At 42.6% G+C, this 17,593-nt stretch overlaps 1 protein-coding gene across 2 annotated transcripts in view; it reads right to left on the bottom strand.

Moving 5' to 3' along the window:
* SIGLEC1 (sialic acid binding Ig like lectin 1) overlaps window positions 1-17,593 on the bottom strand; it is a 284,641-nt gene that overhangs the window by 66,907 nt on the left and 200,141 nt on the right. For both annotated transcript variants that reach the window (XM_085642703.1, XM_085642704.1), the window contains exons 12-13: window positions 15,659-15,913; window positions 10,309-10,608 (exon numbers count right to left, since the gene is read on the bottom strand). In XM_085642703.1, coding sequence (XP_085498829.1) covers window positions 10,309-10,608; window positions 15,659-15,913 — 555 coding nt within the window. The remainder of the gene's footprint in view (window positions 1-10,308; window positions 10,609-15,658; window positions 15,914-17,593) is intronic.

Raw genomic sequence — 17,593 nt, 5'->3', positions numbered from 1 at the left:
CTCATTTGGTCCTCGACACCAAAAGCGGTCATCACAAGTATTTCACCCTGTATTTGGTCGGATCACCATCTTATCTCGTATGACTTACCGCAAAATATCTACCAGGCCAAACTACCGTTAAAAACAAAAAAAGTGCGCCAATGGAAAAAAGTGAATTCTGAGACCCTAGCCAAAGCCCTGCCCAAATACAAACAGAATTTTACAACCCCTTCTGATAGTACTGACCTAGACTCAAAGTATGATATGATAATAACCACCCTTAGGCAATCAATCGATGAGCTAGCTCCTGAAAAGACACAAAAAATAAAAGGTGCAGAGAAAGGAGCCCCCTGGTTCACCGAAGGTCTACGTGAACAAAAAAGAAAGCTTCGCTACCTCGAAAGATGCTGGAGGAAATCCAAAAAGGATACCGACAGGGAATCATATAGAACATTGTTTCAATTATACAAAAAGCTTATTATATCAGCCAAGAAGGATTATTATGAGACACGCATTAACAACGCTACTAACATTCAGAGAGAGACCTTCCAAATCCTGAAAGAGCTGAGTAAGAAGGAGGAAAAGGCAGATATCTTGATTGACTGCGATACCTTTCAAGGATATTTCCTCGAAAAAGTAGCGACCATCTTGTCTGATATCAAGAAGGATAACCCAGTCCCCTACATCGAACAACTGCCTCTTTCAAACTCTTCAATCCCTGTCTTTACCAGCTTCCCCGAAATTGATTCCACCATTCTGAGACAACTTGTAGTATCCACCAAATCAGGTTCCCCCGCTGATCCCTGCCCGCCCGACATCCTTCGGCTAGCAATACCGATTCTAGAAGACCAGATTTTAGATCTTTTAAACACCTCACTAGCCACTGTATCATTACCATCTACCTTCAAAGAGGCACGCGTCAGACCCCTGATAAAAAAGCCTGGAGCTGATCCAACTAGCCTGAAGAACTACAGGCCAATCTCCCAGCTGCCATTTCTGTCAAAGGTACTAGAACAGCACGTACTAAAATCCCTGTCATCCCTCCTGGAATCTCACCACCTTCTCCAGGAGCGGCAAGGTGGTTTTCGTGCCCACCATAGCACAGAACTAGTAATGCTGTCGGTACTGGATGAGCTAAGATGCATGGCTGACAGTAAAAAGCCAAGCGCCCTGATATTATTAGACCTTTCAGCGGCGTTTGATACTGTCAGCCATGCACTGCTCCTGGACAGACTGGCTAGGTTTGGGATAGGAGAGCAAGCCCTCAAATGGTTAACAGCCTTCTTAACAAGAAGGACGCAGAAGATCCAGTTGGCAGACCAGGTCTCAGACGTGGGCATGTTAGCCTGTGGAGTCCCGCAGGGATCAGCGCTCTCTCCGCTCCTATTTAATCTTTACCTACAACCATTGATAGAGTCCCTGGCAAACATGAATTGTAAAGTTTTTAACTATGCCGACGATACTCAGCTGTTGCTGAGTATCGATAATACACCATCGGCTCAGTCCATGGCCCAAGACATACTACGGTTTACAGTGAACTGGATGTCGTCCAATTTGCTGAAAATCAATCCAGACAAAACGGAAGTCCTCGTAATCTCAACCTCTACTTCCCCCTGGAATGATTTGTTTTGGCCACAAGAACTAGGACCTACTTCAAAACCGTGCCCTAGTGTCAAGAGTCTTGGGATGAAAATCGATCAGGAACTCTCGATGGCCAATCAAGTATCCGCTGTAGTTGGTTCCTGCACCAATCTGATCAGGCAACTACGTAAACTCGCCCCCCTGCACTCGAGGAATATGCTGCGAACCATTGTCTCAGCCACAATAGTGTCTAGAATAGACTATGGCAATGCGTTGTACCTCGGCCTTCCAAAGAACTCCATCAACCGTCTTCAGATTATCCTAAATGACGCAGCACGTCTGATTCTTGGAATGCCGAGGAGGACTCATGCCTCCCCTCTGCTCTATAGGCTACATTGGCTGCCTATGGTGCAGAGAGTCGAATTTAAGAGTATGTGTATCTGCCACAAAGCAATCCACGGACAGGCGCCAGCCTACATAAAAGAAAGGCTCGAAATATACGAACCTAAGCGCGCCCTGCGATCGTCCGGATCTTTTCTGCTATCCTGTCCACGTTTCAAGTTAACAACAAAAGGAGGCAGATCTTTTTCAGTTCAGACTCCTACCATCTGGAATAAGCTACCGGAGGCACTTCACAGAGAACCCAATCTTCTCCATTTTAGGAAGTCCTTGAAAACTTTACTCTTTAAAAACGCATTCCCATCTCAATAGTCGGTTACTAGATCAGACACCTCTATATTCTTATTTCATCTTTGTTGCTGTACTTGGTCAGTAGCGCTTTGAGACCTGTCGGTGAGTTGGCGCGATACAAAACCCAGTTACAAATTACAAGTTACAAATTGGTGCACAACCTTATCTAGGACAAACGGTTCTCCATAAGCACTTTGCAGCTGATTACTAGAGATAGAGGTCTGGGCGTCCCAGACTTTTAACTATACCATGCTACGGCACAGATACAATGCAGTCGCGGCCGGCACCAATTGGAGGTGGTGGGGCGGCGGGGAGATTAAGGAGAATGAAAATAATTGTACAAATATTTTTTTTAAACTTACCGTACTGCGGCGTCTCTCCTCCGTCTCTCCTCCTCGTCCCTCAGCACCACCAGGACAGAACAGGAAGCACACCCGGGCTCCCTAAGCCAATCACAATGCTGCAATGCAGTGCTGTAATTGGTAAGTACCCATGCTCCCTAGGCCAATCACAGCGCTGCAATGCAGCGTTGTGATTGGTCTGAGCGCTACGATTCAGCGCTCAGCAAGGGAGTGGGAGTCTGGGCATGTTTTCCACCCAGGCTGCAATGCAGCCTGGGTGGAAAACATGCTCAGTGAGCCTGAATGCTAGCCGGCCCCAGACGGCCTAGACTTGCAAAGTGTGCTAATCACCCCCCTGCAGCCGTGTCAGAGCAGCCCTGCCACGCCCCATCCTGCAAAGCTGCCGCAGCAGGACAAAATGAAATGGTAATAACCTTGAGTTATTATCATTTTATTTTTCCTTTATTTTGCTGCTGCACAGCGGTGGGGTGATGCTCCTCCGCCCTAGTGGAGGAGCTGCCATGGCTACAATGGGTGAACACATGGGAGGCAAGGCCACAACTGGAGGAAATAGGCAGCCAAGAGATACTACGGCAAGAGGGAGCTTGGATAGCACTCCTTCTAGGGGTGTAGCTGCACTAGGGGCCACTGCCCAAACTGCTTGCTGTAGCTCTGCGCTGCGGGTGAAAATTTGTAAACAAAAAAAAACATGCAATTCCCACTATATGCACTGGTATCACTGTTAATTGGGCTTGCAGAGCCAGGAGGTGGGTTCTACACGGTGAGCAGAATGGCAACATGGATGGCAACAGACCTGCTTTCGGTGGGTGATTGTTATGAAGGAGGAAAACTGAAGAGCCTGGAGAAGCTCATCATGGACTCCGAGCTGCTAGAAACGCGATTCCTAAAACACGCAGCTGTGACTCGAGCAATACACGTACTGTGGGAGGAAATCATACCGATCCTTCTGACATATGGGGGAGGCTGTAAACTAGTCTCTTGGCTCTAGTAATCAGCCTGATGTGTGACTAAAATAGACCTGACCCAGCTGACATGGAAATGGGAAGGAGAATTAGGCCAATAGTTCAGGACTAGGAATAGGATAGGATTCTGGAACATACCCATACTTACCAACTTACTTGATGATGTGCTAATGTATCTCAATAGAGCAGTCATGGACTAATTTATACCTCTGCATAGAATAAGAGAATAAGACAATATATGTGGATCACATATAATTCTGTAATGGTGGAGATGAATACAATATCAAAGTAACTTTAAACACAGTTTAAAAAAAGAGACAATCTATCATGATGCTAAGTCATATGACAAGGACCAGTCAATGACATTTGATGAATATATCAAGGCATCACAGAATTTTATACTGGAAATTATGCAACCCTCTTCACTTGATTTGTAGCACGATTTGCTTTTTTGGCTACTTGTTTGCGAATGAATGGCGCTCAACTGGTGTAAAGAAGCAGACGCCTATGATTTAGATGGGGAATGGTACCCTAAGGTTATGAGATCAGCTTGCCCCTGCAGCAATGCTGAGTGTTGCTTCAACCGAACCCTCTGACATCTGTGGGTATGTAACAGACTGACATAATCGCATTACACTCAGCATCATACTCAATTAATACCTCTTTTGACAGTGCCTCCACCAATCAATATAATCTTAGTCCTGTGGACAGAAGGTTGTTTCCATAGTCAGCTCTTTGCATCCAGCAAGATAATCAGAAAATACTTTGACAATTACTATGTATCTCCTTCAAGTTCAATCCTGACTCTGGCTTGTATGATCCCGGCACAAAAATTGTTTTTTAAGTAACATGTATGGGTCTCTTAAAGCGAACGTGTTTCCTTATTTCTCGGTCTGTAATCTGGGGTTGTTAAACTTCTTTTGCAAGGAAAGAATAAGAGACACTAACGCACTTTTAAATCTTAGTATACATTTCTGCAATAATTCTTAAACTGAATATTAATTGTTGGGCAGAAATACCCACTCCCTTATTCCAGTGGATAGCACAAACTGCAATTATATCTTAGTCATGGCACGTGCCCATGATTTAACTAGTTAAAGAGGGTGATGGAATGGAACCAAGTAATTATAGACTAATAAGCTTAACAGATGCTATTTACAAACTTAACTTAAAGATTGGGTGGTTGAAATTAATCTCCTTCCTTCGGAGCAGGGTTGTTTTTGTGAGGGCCATTCCACGACTGATCATTGCTTTGCACTATGGCCACTAATACAGAAATCAATGGAGCTAAACCTTTGTGTGTTTGCTTCGTTGACTTTCGAGCAGTTTTTAACTCAGTGGAAAGAGGTCGTTTGTAGAGTAGACTTTATCAAAAATATCTCAGGGCCTCCATCCACTTATAAAAGCATAGTATTAAAGGATTACATACTTCAAATTGGACTCAGGTAGAGTTAGATCTTTCTGGTAAGCGGTCCAAAACAAGTAAAATACAAAATAGTTTGCCGTAAGGATGTGTATTGGCTCTCTTTTTTCAATGTCTATGTAGGGGACCACCTGGCCACCTGGAGCAAAACCAAGTCATTCTCACCGAAATTGGAAGGAGCCGACATTCCTTTTTAGGTCGCGCATCAGCGCGCATGCGCTGTATGCAAGACCTGCTGTAGTCCATAAAGGACTCTGCTCCTGTCTGCTGCCTTCCCATTGGTGTAGTACGGTGTCCCTCTTCGTTGCTGCTTCCTAACTGGTGTAGGGAGCGAAATGTCACTGTTTTTTGCAGTAGAGCACCGCCCAAGTTCAATTTCATTCCGCATCTAATGTTCATATGTTGTTTCACAGAACTCTTTTTTTTTAAACGTTGCAGCGTGGCATGCCAAGCATTATCTTGAAATATGGCAGCCGTGCCTTTCTTTTGTTATGCACGATGCAGGACGCTTGTGAAACGTGTGCTTCATTCAGTATTATTCTACTCTTAATCTGTAAGTACTTTCAGAAACTAGCAGCCTTACCCATTGAACACACTAGCTGTTTCGGCTTTTTTTGTGTGCTTATTTATATAGCGCAAACTCGACTTGGAGGTATTGGAGTGCTTTAGATGAGCACCAGTTGTGTTACACAAGGCCACATTCATTCATGGTGGGCACGGGGAGATTAAGTGATTTGCCCAGAATCACAGGCTGTTGATCTAACGCCGAGGTTCAAACCTGGTTCCCCAGCTCCAAAGTCGGCAGCTCTAACAGTGATGCAACATCCCCTCCCTGGTTTCTTGGTAGATGTGGTGGTGCAATGGTGCGCGCACAGGCAGTCCGCACTGCAGCTTCTTTTAACTTTTTATGCATCTCTGGGGAAAATGGGAACCACTTATTCATTTGCACAGGTCGCGTTTAGTGCTTCGTGCTGCAGGTGAATGGTTACACGCTAGCTACTCTTTACCGTCTCTGCCCCTCCCCCCTGTGTGCCTGGAGGTAACTTTGTTTTATATAAGCCGATGCAGTATGGTCATAATTAACAGGGCGATTTCTGCAGTTTTCCATCAGCCACTTTTGACCCAATCAAATATGCTACTCGGAGAAAGAATGACAGTTCATCTGAGTTATGCTTCTTTGGGAATTTGCCCCCACCCCCCCCCACCCGCCTCCATGTTTATTTGGACCCACAAACGAACCCCGTGTATGCAAAGGGCAGGGACATAGGTTCAGACGTTGCCGCTCACAGGGCCTGACAGAATCTTGTATGGCGGGGGGATCGGTTGGGCGTTGTGACAGGCGATTCAAGAAGCACTGCTCGCCCTGGAGATACGCAGCAGACGTGCTCGTGGCTGCTTAATGGTCAATCATTGGTCAATCAATAGATAAAGAAGCCAAAAGCACTTTTTATCAATTCATGCTACTGGCCATGGGACTCATTCTTCAAGTACCCTTTTTATGAAATGTTATTATTTTCTTCTTATTTTCCTAATGCTGAATGTAAACGTGAGTACTACGATAATGTGCAGACGCAAACTTTTTTTTTGAGGACTGAGTATTTGCATAATGTGCAAAGTGCCATGCATATCGCGAACCCACTAGTGTTGCAAAGTCCCCCCACCCCCTCCTTGCTTGTTTTTTTCCCCAGTGCTGAACTGAAACCGGCTTGTGTTTTTTCATTTTTATTTAAATCATCAGTTAATGGCTCAAACTGCCCCTGGTGTACAATGAGTGTGCTCATTAGTTACATCAATTGTTTTCACCAACTGTGTTCCCAGATCAATCAGCCCCTTCATCGTGTTACTGTGAAATGTAACATAAGTGACTCTTCCGGGCTGAGGTGTTCTTACACTGTGGGGCAAACCAGCATGGCTGGACCCCACGCCAGGCAGCACACAGGACACCCAGAGGGGCGACAGCACAGGTAAACTGGCTTATCTTTAGAACAGGATCCATTTTTTCACTTGGAGATCTATTTACATACTCTTTTTTTTTTTTTTAGATCATTTGTCACTTGGAGTTCTGTCTACAATGTTTTATCAATTATTTTGAAGTGTTTGTAAAATACCACCACACCGAATGAGAAATGCAGGGGGATTGTTTCGGATGCTTGAATCGCTGCTTGTCTCCTGTCTTGACTCTCTAATGGGTGCTGTTTTTCAGATATATGAGGAGTAGCGAAATACCAGACTTTTAAAACCTTTATATTTGTATATTTGTGATCCTTTCTCTAAACAGCACCCCTGCATTGATTGCAGCCTGTTGGAGGTTCCGGCTGTGCTGCCTCTGCAGGCGCTTCCGAACAACGACCTTCGTGGAAGTGGAATTAATGAAGAGTAAAGTGAGGGATTTTGGAACTGCATGTCCCTGCATAATGTTTCAAATGAGCTGTATCCTGAGAAGGCGAACTTAGTTGATCTTATGTTGAACCTGCAGCCTCTGGTGGCCAGAAACCCGTGGACTCCCTCTATCTTAGGCATTTTAAAGGAGAACCCCCTCACATCACAGACACTGGATGATGGGACGTTTGCAGGAAGTATTGAGCCTTTATCAAATGCTGAGATACTTCCTTCTGGGGACAAAACAGAGCACATACAGGAATACTGTGTAAGATGTATACTGTGTAAGATGCTTATATAGCTGAAGGTGATATTTGATTTGCAGTATTGTTCACAATTAGCAATGTGAGATGAAGCACGTAGAGATATTTTGAGTTGCTGTTTAGCAGTTGTCACATTTGTTTCCTTAAAAAAAAATCTCTTCCAACATCTGTGTCGGCATCTCAGATGATACAAAATGCTAGCTGTACCCTACAAATGTGGCACCAAGACTAAGCTCATAGATTAACAGATATGACTCTCACATCCTGAGAAACTGCGGAAGCCAATCCGCTGCAGCACTTAATTAAACAAGCATTTGCAATGCAATAGGACTCGCATTTGCGAGTGTTTAAGCTATTGGCACTGTACATGACAATGCCTTTTCTTTATGTTTTAAAAACCAACACATAAATAAAATGCATTGTCATTTACAATGCCAATAGCTCAAACTCGCATACATGCGAGACCTATTGCATTGCTAATGCTTGTTAACTTTATATGGGCAATCTAATTATTTTTAATTACTCAACTGTAAGTTTACAACAGATGATTGATTGTCCTGCTGAGCATTGTAAAATAAATGTTATAACTCTAAATAGAGAAACAACTAAAATAATGATTTTTGGTAAGAGAATAATAAATTCATCTTGGTTTATAGATAAAGTTAAAATTGAGGATGTACAGTCTTATACGTATTTGGGTGTGTTACTTAATAGACCTCTAAATTGGAATAACCACCGAAATTCAATAAAGTCAAGAGCCTTATTAACTTTAGGACTACTAGTAAAATTAGTAGCTGTGGAAGTTGCTTGTTAGTACCTTTAATGAAAAGTACAGAAATGAAAAGTCTACCAAAGGTACTTTATGGGTCAGAGGTAGTATTTTCTGATACATGTGAAGCATAGGCAGGTATTGAAAGCTTATGTTGGAAACATATTTAAATTGTTCAAATGGAACATGGCTATTCATCATGAATGGAATCTCACTTCTTGGACACAATTGACAGGACTTCAATTGTTGAAGTTTCTCTGTAAATTGACTTCTAGTGAGCATCTAACAAAGCTTTTGTCTCTCTGTTAGGAAGAAGCTATATGTTGTGAAAGAAAGCGGGCTAAGTCTCTTTCAAAAGTCCTAATTAATCGGAGAGACAAACATAAAGCATATGGCATATGGCAGTATTGAGTCATGGGAACCAATTCTATCAAACAAAGATTTAAATTGTTCTGCATTGAAAACATCTTTGAAACAGTAATATCAATATTTAGTGAGGAAAGCCTCTATCGCCTTTACCTTAACATGATTAGAAAGTGAAAGTAAAGATACTTTCACTTATCTTTTTTGCTTACGCAGCCCTCAGCTTTAAGAAATATAAAAATGGTAGCAGGATGTAATCATTTGCTTTCTGTTCCAAAGTTTTGTGCAATGATAAAAGACAGAATGGGATTATGACCATGCATATTAAATACTAAATGCTCTATATGCCACATGGTAAATGATTTTCTAATTGTTTTAAATCAGTAGAAAAAGTTCTTTAAACCATTACTTTTAAAGTACACAATCTTATGTGAGACAGCTACCTACGACCTTCTTAGGCAATATGATTTTTTTGTAAATTGTTATCAGGGATGTAAGGTTCTTCATAGCTATTAAAATAATCGTATAATGTTTAGATAGTGAAGTGTTGGGTATCTTATAAGATGTTAGTATTATTACATTATTTATTATGTTATTATTTGTTCTTGAATGATTGTGCTGTGTATTATTGTGTATAGTTTTATGAACAAATATCTTAATAAACGTACTTTCAATTGAAACTTTTTAATTTAAAGATCCAACCATAATATTTTAAGAATGAATAGTTAATTTTGACTTTTAAAAGAATTCAGATCCTTACTTTAACTAAACCTGTCACAGGCAATTACATTCAAAGGCTTAACACTATTTACACGATATACCCTGTGCTTAATTTGTGCCGGTGGTTGCCTGTGAGGCCAGCAACACTCACTTTTGGGGACCAGCATTTATTTTTTCCCATTAGACATTAACCAAGAGCAATAGAGGGAAAACATAGAAAGCTAAAAGACTGAGGAAGAGAAAGATGGAAACAAATGTCATGAAGGAAGAAAGCAGAAAACAGCAAGAGCGATAGTGGAGCAGGGAGTCTATTGTAGTGGAATAAAGATATACATGTACTATGTATAATATGTATAGCAGAACTTCATAGCTGGCATGCCTCAAAAATGAACAAGCGTGCTGTATACAGTCCCTTCAACACTCTGGGATCCTAACTGAATGTTAAACATTTCCAGATACAATTGCACCGCGTTCATTATATTTGAACCACATTTCCATTATATTCAAGTTACTTATGTTGCATCGGCATAAAGAAAAAACAATAATAGTGTTACTAATGCAAATTCAAGTACTAAAACACGTTGATCAAAAATGTAAATGCAGAAATAAAGATATACTTTCCTATAAATATATAACTATAACTCTTACACACTGCAGTATGTTTTTTTAACAGTTTCTATAATACATTTTAAAGCACTGATATTATTAATAGATTTTGCTAATTTAGGCATAGATCCACATATTTTACCCAAACTACTACTCGAAGCAGAAATGGTGGAAAGTCTTAACCTCTTAAGTGGATTCAATTGACACTTACTCTCTGCAGAAAACATGATTTGCGATTCGGCACTGCCATAGGTATTATTCGCTGAGCATATGTATGCGCCTTCATCCTCTAACATGACGTTTCGGATTTCCAGTTTCAAGGAGTTATGAGAAGACAAGATGGCAAGCCTCTGGCTGGGAGCAGCAGGGGAGCTGGTAGAAGCCACTAGAGCATCGTCTCTGTAGAGCGCCACTTCAGATGGAGGGTTGCTGTCGACAGAGCAGCGGACGATGCCCAGCTGCCCATCCTGCATCTCTAAGAAAGCGCTCATGGTCAGATTCCTTGGTCCATCTGAGAAAACAAGCGCAGAAGGATTACTTGACATACACCAATGTTCTCAATACAATGTAAGTGAAGAGATAACACATGTTCCGCCATGTGCAATTCATTCCCAACGCTCTCATTCTAGTGTGGCTTGCTAAAATGTGCTACAAATATGGTACTGCAGGCTGTACTCTCAATGTGATCTATTTAAGGACCTCTCATTAAAGCCATTTTCTAAGCAATCTCAGTGAGAATTAACATGTTCTCAATGTAGTACTGCTGCCAACATTGTGTAGGTTATGTCTGTGAAGACACGTCAGCTATCAGTTCCACTGCTTCTTTTCATATTCAAGTAGAGTCAATATTATGGTGTGCCCTTCACGTAAGTCATTCATGACGGCATGTATGGTGTCATAAGTGATATCGTCTGTGATCTCATCTGTGATGTCATATATAAAGTCAAGAGCAGTACATTTATCTGCATAGTGTACCAGTGGAGAGGAATATTATTTCTGTTTTGGTTTTTTATCATAACCAATGCAGCCCTTCAACAGTAAATCTCCCAAGAATGTTTAGGGGCGGTTGGTCACTGTTCTTGTCTGCCCACCATACATGTGAATGGGTAGATGACCATTTTTGGGGCAATCCAAATGCACCATTTACACTTTTAAATGACATAGAAGCTAAAACTGCTGAATGGAATCACACCAAAGCCACCATAAAGAAAGAACTATTCAGTTTTTGTAAATGAGTTCAGCATTTTTGAAATATTTCAGTTAGTAAAGTGTTGTTAAGTGGGCTTTGAATTGTAAGTCTTTTGTATATTTGAGCACATGCTCACCCCAGGAATGATTGGGTTGTTTCTGGCAGGCGATAAAAATACAATCTTTCTAAGAAAATAAATCCACATTTAGTCCACATACAATATGTCATTTGAGAGGCAATGCCAACCTAGGGTGATATTACTTTAATGTATCTTTCTAATGCATTACTTTGGCCTAAACCCTAGACTTTACCCTTTAGGTGCTGAGGCTGTTCCACCCCTAAGTGCTGAGCCCTTTTTTTGGATGTTTGGAGCACTTTGCGCATAACCAACATAATGTTTATTTTCTTTCACAAAAAATATCCAGGCCAAATTTGTTTATTTTTGTCACATCATTGGGGATTCTAAAGGTACTCAGGGTTTGTGGATTCTCCTGGAGGGAAGCAAGAAAATAGCCAAAATCTAGCAAAACATTGTTTTTGTTGGAAAAATGGGAAAAAGTGCTGTGTAAGAATACATCTTTTTTTCTAAAACTGGCATCAACAAAAGATTTTCTGTGTTAAGATCACCATCTTCTCAGCTTTCAGAAGCAGAGTTAAAAAGCACAACACCACGTTTTTCCCATAGTATGTGCATTTTTTCAAGCGGTAGTCCATCTAACCCAAAAAGCGAGGTAGTCATTTTTCTCTGCAGATTTCAGAACTTTCCCCCACAGAAATGAATTTAGCCAAAATTTGAAGTTTGCAGGGCATTCTGGGCAAGAAAGCGTAGCAGTCTTCATGCCGGTAACAGCACAGTGGATTCCCCGGTGTCTGTCATTGTAAGGAATGCTCAGGATTTGTAGTGATCCCTGGTTGCCGGCTGACCCAGAGTCTGTATTCACTATGGCACGAGAGATGGGATTCTAATCCATCTCTGCCGGCTCATATGTCAAAATTATGCCCAAAAGAATTCACACATTTGCTCTCTTTTGCTGTGGGGCTGGGGATGCTCCAGACCTGTGAGAGGCAGAAAGACTGTTTGTGCTTTAGGGGTGGGGATAAGCCCAATCCATACTTCGGCAACCCATACCCCAATATAGTTTCTAAAAAAAAATGCCTGGTGTCTAGTTTACTTTCTGTCCCCTGGGGGCAGATGGGAGAAAACTTCCCACAGCCCCAGAATAAAGATTGCTGTCCTGTGCTGGGGGTGGGGCACAGTCCAATGCGGTGGTGTGACACCACCATCACTTCCTTTTAAAACATGATTTTACTGTGGGCAAAGATAGGTAACATTTCGTCATAATAGCATGCATCCAGGTGCTGTTGGCATGTTACATAGCTATGTGATGCATATACAGGGTGGGTGAGTGGCAGACCTGTGCACTTGGAAGAGTGCAGTCTACTGTGCTTGGCACCACAGCCTCCAGCATGAAGCCGGTACAGTGCTGAGAGGGGGCTCCAAGGGTGACTGGAATATTTCACTGAGGTGAACAATTTGAAAATTCAGCACATGGCAATGAATTAGAGCAGAATAAGTGTCCGCAAAAATGAAGTCAGGGACTGCTGAGGACAATGGATCATCATTGAAATCTGGGGTGTGTGCTGCTGAGGAGGCTTGATTGGGCCTAGGGAAATGGGGTCTTGTCTCAGAACCACCAGCAAGTGGCCAGAGAGAAATACATTTACAGAGTGGAGGCAGGCCACCTCTCCTCGACCCCTGACCACAGGGTGAGGCTGCAAGGCCCGGCAGCAGCTACTGTCAGAGTCCTCCTGAGTAAGTAACTTTTTGCACACTGCAGCACAGGGTTCAAGCATTGGCTAAGCCAATAGGTCTCATCTATGAGACTGCTTTACTATGCCAGTGGCTTTAACCATGCTGTACAGCACTTCTGCTGCTGTGCAGCATGGCTAAAAAAAAGTGTAATGATGCAGCTGCTGCAGGCACGCAGATGCTTTCAACACGCATGCACACACTTACAAAATTACACAAGTGTGTTTTTTTCCATTTTTATATACCGGTCCAAGATGGATCAGCACATTTTTTTTAAAAGTAGCTTGAAACCACTTTTTTTTTTACAATGGAGCATAAAAGTCATTTTAAAAAAAAAAAACAGAGAAGCGGGTTGTGGAAGTGAGTGGGGTGAAGAAACATGGCTGGTGGCGGTAGAAGCGATACAGCGGGTGGGGAAGAAGCAACAGAAGGGAGAAATCAGAGACAAAGGGATAAAAAAACAACATGGGTGAAAGAGAACCTTGGAGTGTGGTGGAGGGAAGAACATAGGCTAGAGAGAGCAACAGAAGTGCTAGCGGAAGGAGTGATGCACATGGTCAAAAGAAAATAACTGGGAAGGAAGCACTTGAGGAAGACAGCTGGAAAACACATGCAATCTCATGAAGTGTTTAAACAAAAAGAAAAAAGTAGGGGCATATTTACAAGGGCTTTATCTCCGCTTTTTTGGCATAAAAAGCCAAAAAAGCGGAGATAAAAATATCGCCCTATTGACAAGAGGGTGCTAACATACATAATCGCATGTTAGCACCCTTTTTCCCAACGCCTCCCTTTGCATCTCTAATGAGATGCAAAGTAGGCGTCACTGGGCGTTCCCTGGATGGACTACCTTGCAAATATCGCTGATGTTCACATCACGATATTTGCAAGGCAGCCCACAGGATTTTAGCACACGTTAGATTTTGTCAAAAACGACCGTTTTCACCAAAAACTAACGTCTGCTAAAATCCAGACTTACCTATGCTTTACATAGGGGGTGGATTATGCTGATACGACCACAGGGTCGTATCATCAAGGTTATCGCTGTTTTGCAAGGAACATCGCTGGAAAACCAGCGATGTTCCCTGCAAAACGGCAATAACCTCGCTATCTCTGGAATTTTTATCGCCCTGGAGAAACGCGTTGTTAATAATGCGGTACCAGGGCGATACATTCCAGAGATAGCCTGCGATCAAAAAGCTATCGCTAAGCACAGCCAGCGATAATTATCGCTGCCCGTTGATAATATGCCCTGTAGTTCTCTAAAAGTGAGCAGTAGAAACATAGATGCTAGCCAGCTACAGAGATGGTAAAGAGGGTATGCTCCATGGGCGGGGTAAACACAAGGTGGACACAAGGAAAGCCATTAAATAGAAAGCAAACAAATAATGGACAAGAAATGAAGCCAATGGAAAGCAATGGGCGGGCTTTACGCCCCCGGTAAGCTCTTGGGTAGGCCTGGGCGAAAATTTCGTTCCGTTCGTGGAAATTGCGATAATTTGACATTTTCTCGTTCCGCGGAGAGCGTCAAAATGTCAAAATTTCCGCTTTCCGCAGCTTGGCGATAATTTGTTTCTTGCTCGCGCTGTAAAATAATACATTCTCGCGCGCACGCGATCGCCATACCTGAATCCCTGCGTTCGCCGCCAAGTTTTCTTGATCCGGTCGCGTTCTCCATGAGATGTTGGATTGTTTTTAGCCATTTGCGCTGTCTCGTGACAGTTCGCGCCCACAGTGACGTCATGCGTCGCGCGATCACGTCTTTCTTCTCGCGATCATGCACCGCGAGACAACTCAAAACAAGATGGCCGTGCCCGCGAGCAACCACACGGGTAAGTTGGCGACCCGCAACCATGCAGAAAATCTCGCGAACATGCGGGAAAAAAAATTCCGCATCTTCGCGATATTTCCGCTTGTTTGCGATAATTTTAAAAAATTTCGCGATAATTTGCGAAAGTGGATTACGCAAATTCCGCCCACCCCTACTCTTGGGAAGCCCAACACAGAAACAGCTACTGAGCTAATGCTAATGGGAGCTCTCAGAATGGCGTGACAAGGTGGTCCAGTGCAGCAATGAGAACACGATTAATGATTTGTATAGTTGGTATATAATCTATAATCGGCAACCACGCAATATGGTTTCATATTGCCATCGATGAGTTCTGGTTTGTGAATGTCACCAGAAATCTAAGATTACAATATAGGAATATATTGCAATCTGCATAAAACAGATAAATGAATAAAATCAATGTGTGGGTGTATACATTTATATATATGGTGGGCGTGTTTTTTATTGTACAAAATGCCGTAAAATTATCTTTTTATGAGTGTTAGCTTCAACTCAAAGATGTTTAGACCTTCGTGATTGGTAAATTGAAAATAAAGGAACTCAATGCATTTCTTACCAGTACAGAATCTCCCCGCTTTACCTCGCTTACCCGGACCGCCTCAAAGGAGGTGGGCGCACCCACACACACACACATGCATGCACGCGCACATGCATACAAACATATATATATATAAATACAATTACAAATTTTAAATAGAGAGCGGAAATTAACTCACAAAGCACTTGTATATTGACAGCAGGCGATGTGCTGCTCCCGTCCTCATCGCGAGCCCTGCAGTGATAGAAGCCTGTGTCGCGACTATGGATTTGCTGAAACACGAGGGAGCTTCCGGAGTCTTCCTGGTACCATTTGCTGTTTTTATACCAGATATAGCTCAGGTCGTCCTGCGTACTGCTTGTGACCTCACAGGTGAGGGTGACTGTGTCACCTTCGCGGATATCCTTGGGTGGCACAACCAGAATTCTCGCAGCTGCACACGAATAAAGAAGGGTATTAGAAAGAAGGCTTCCCATGATAAAAGAGACAGCAATGTGATTTGGTTTCTATTGGTGTATCATAATTATTCATATTAAAAATAATGAATGTATTTATTGTCACTGACTATGTTGACATATATCTTGGGAGCAAAAATCTTTTGATTTCGTAATATTTTCTTTTTAACCTTTTTGCACCTTGCTCTTAATTCGGATTCCGTACATGTCTCCTGCTCCGCTGCATTCCTACATCGACCCTCATTTTCTACACTGTTATGAACTCATGTTTGACGTCACAGTGAGATGAATTGTTGATACCGGAAGTCACCCTGGTAAACCGTGCATCTCCCTTTAGTTTTCCCAGATGCCTCCGGCCCCGTCCTGAGGAACAGTGCTTTACACTGGTTATTCACCTAATCACCAATCCGATCTCTACATACGACAGAAAGGGCTGCCAGGAATGGTTTACCGGCTAGGTGCCTTTGGCCATGTTTACCATCCAACTTCATAATTGGGACCACTAACAGCGGTTAAAAAGGTCCCCTGATTCTAATAACCAGATTACACCTTGAGTAGAAGACATTAGGGGCCGATTCACTAACCTAGCGTGTCTTGGTTACTCAACTTTTTTTAACACAGCCACAAAGCAAAATGGTGGTGGCGATTTACATAGCCACACCATGCAAGGGCCAAATTTGAGTCCCCTTGCGTTGCTTTGTAAAAATAAAATAACACTGCATCGGGTAGGTTCTATGGGTGGAGCATGAGTGTTCCCACGTATCCACCCACGTACTTCGATGCAAACCCGGATTTACTAAAGGCAGCACACCTGGGTGTGTGCTATAACGGTCTCCTACCTGAGACAAGCGTAACAAGGAGAAATATCTTAATTTCTGCTCCCTCCCTTTATTGACACACAGCACAGCAAGTGGCCTTACGTGAAAGGTTAGTAAATCGGGGGCTCAATTGTTTCGTACACACAAACCCTCCCCAATACTTAACAAATAAAACATTCACTCCCAGTCAAGAGATCTGGGTAAATCCATCGTTCTTTTGCTCACCATGCCACCCCAGTTTGGACCCAGCCATATGCAAATCAGTCTTGACCCTGCTCCCCAGGGAACAGTTCAGTCTGAACTGCCAAACCAGGTCCTCCCTAGACCGGAAACAAGCATCCTAGGACCGGTTTCGGGGTTTCACCTCTCATCAGCCAGACTAGCTTGAATCTAGTAGCACAGCAAGCAAGAGACCCACATCTGGGCATACCATACCGGGACGGCGGGGGGAGCAAAACAACTATGGATTTAACCCAAATCTGTGACTGGGGTGATTGTTTGATTTGTTCATCAGTCAGTCCATCATATGTTCTTTTTGCATTCATTTGATGCTGGCTCACACCAAGAATGATGATGATAATGATTTGGAAGATTTAATTTCAAGAGGTACTTTTCAAGCATCATTGGTCGAGTTCACAAAGGGTTATAACTATTGACTGTTCCATAAAACATTTAATACAGTCATTCAAAAACCATGCACCACTTTAAAAAGGCTTTAAAAAAGGCCAAAGACCGTGGAAAGTCTGAACGTATCCAACCTATTCTAAAAAATTCTGATCGGCTTCTCACAACTCCGACTGTGTATCAAACAAGACAGAACTGCGTGGCGCTTGTCTTTTT

Source organism: Triturus cristatus, chromosome 2_2, assembly GCF_964204655.1.
Source record: "Triturus cristatus chromosome 2_2, aTriCri1.1, whole genome shotgun sequence".
Lineage (NCBI taxonomy): Eukaryota > Metazoa > Chordata > Amphibia > Caudata > Salamandridae > Triturus > Triturus cristatus.
The sequence above is the reverse complement of the archived record's forward strand: the minus strand, read 5'-3'. Positions and strand labels throughout refer to the sequence as shown.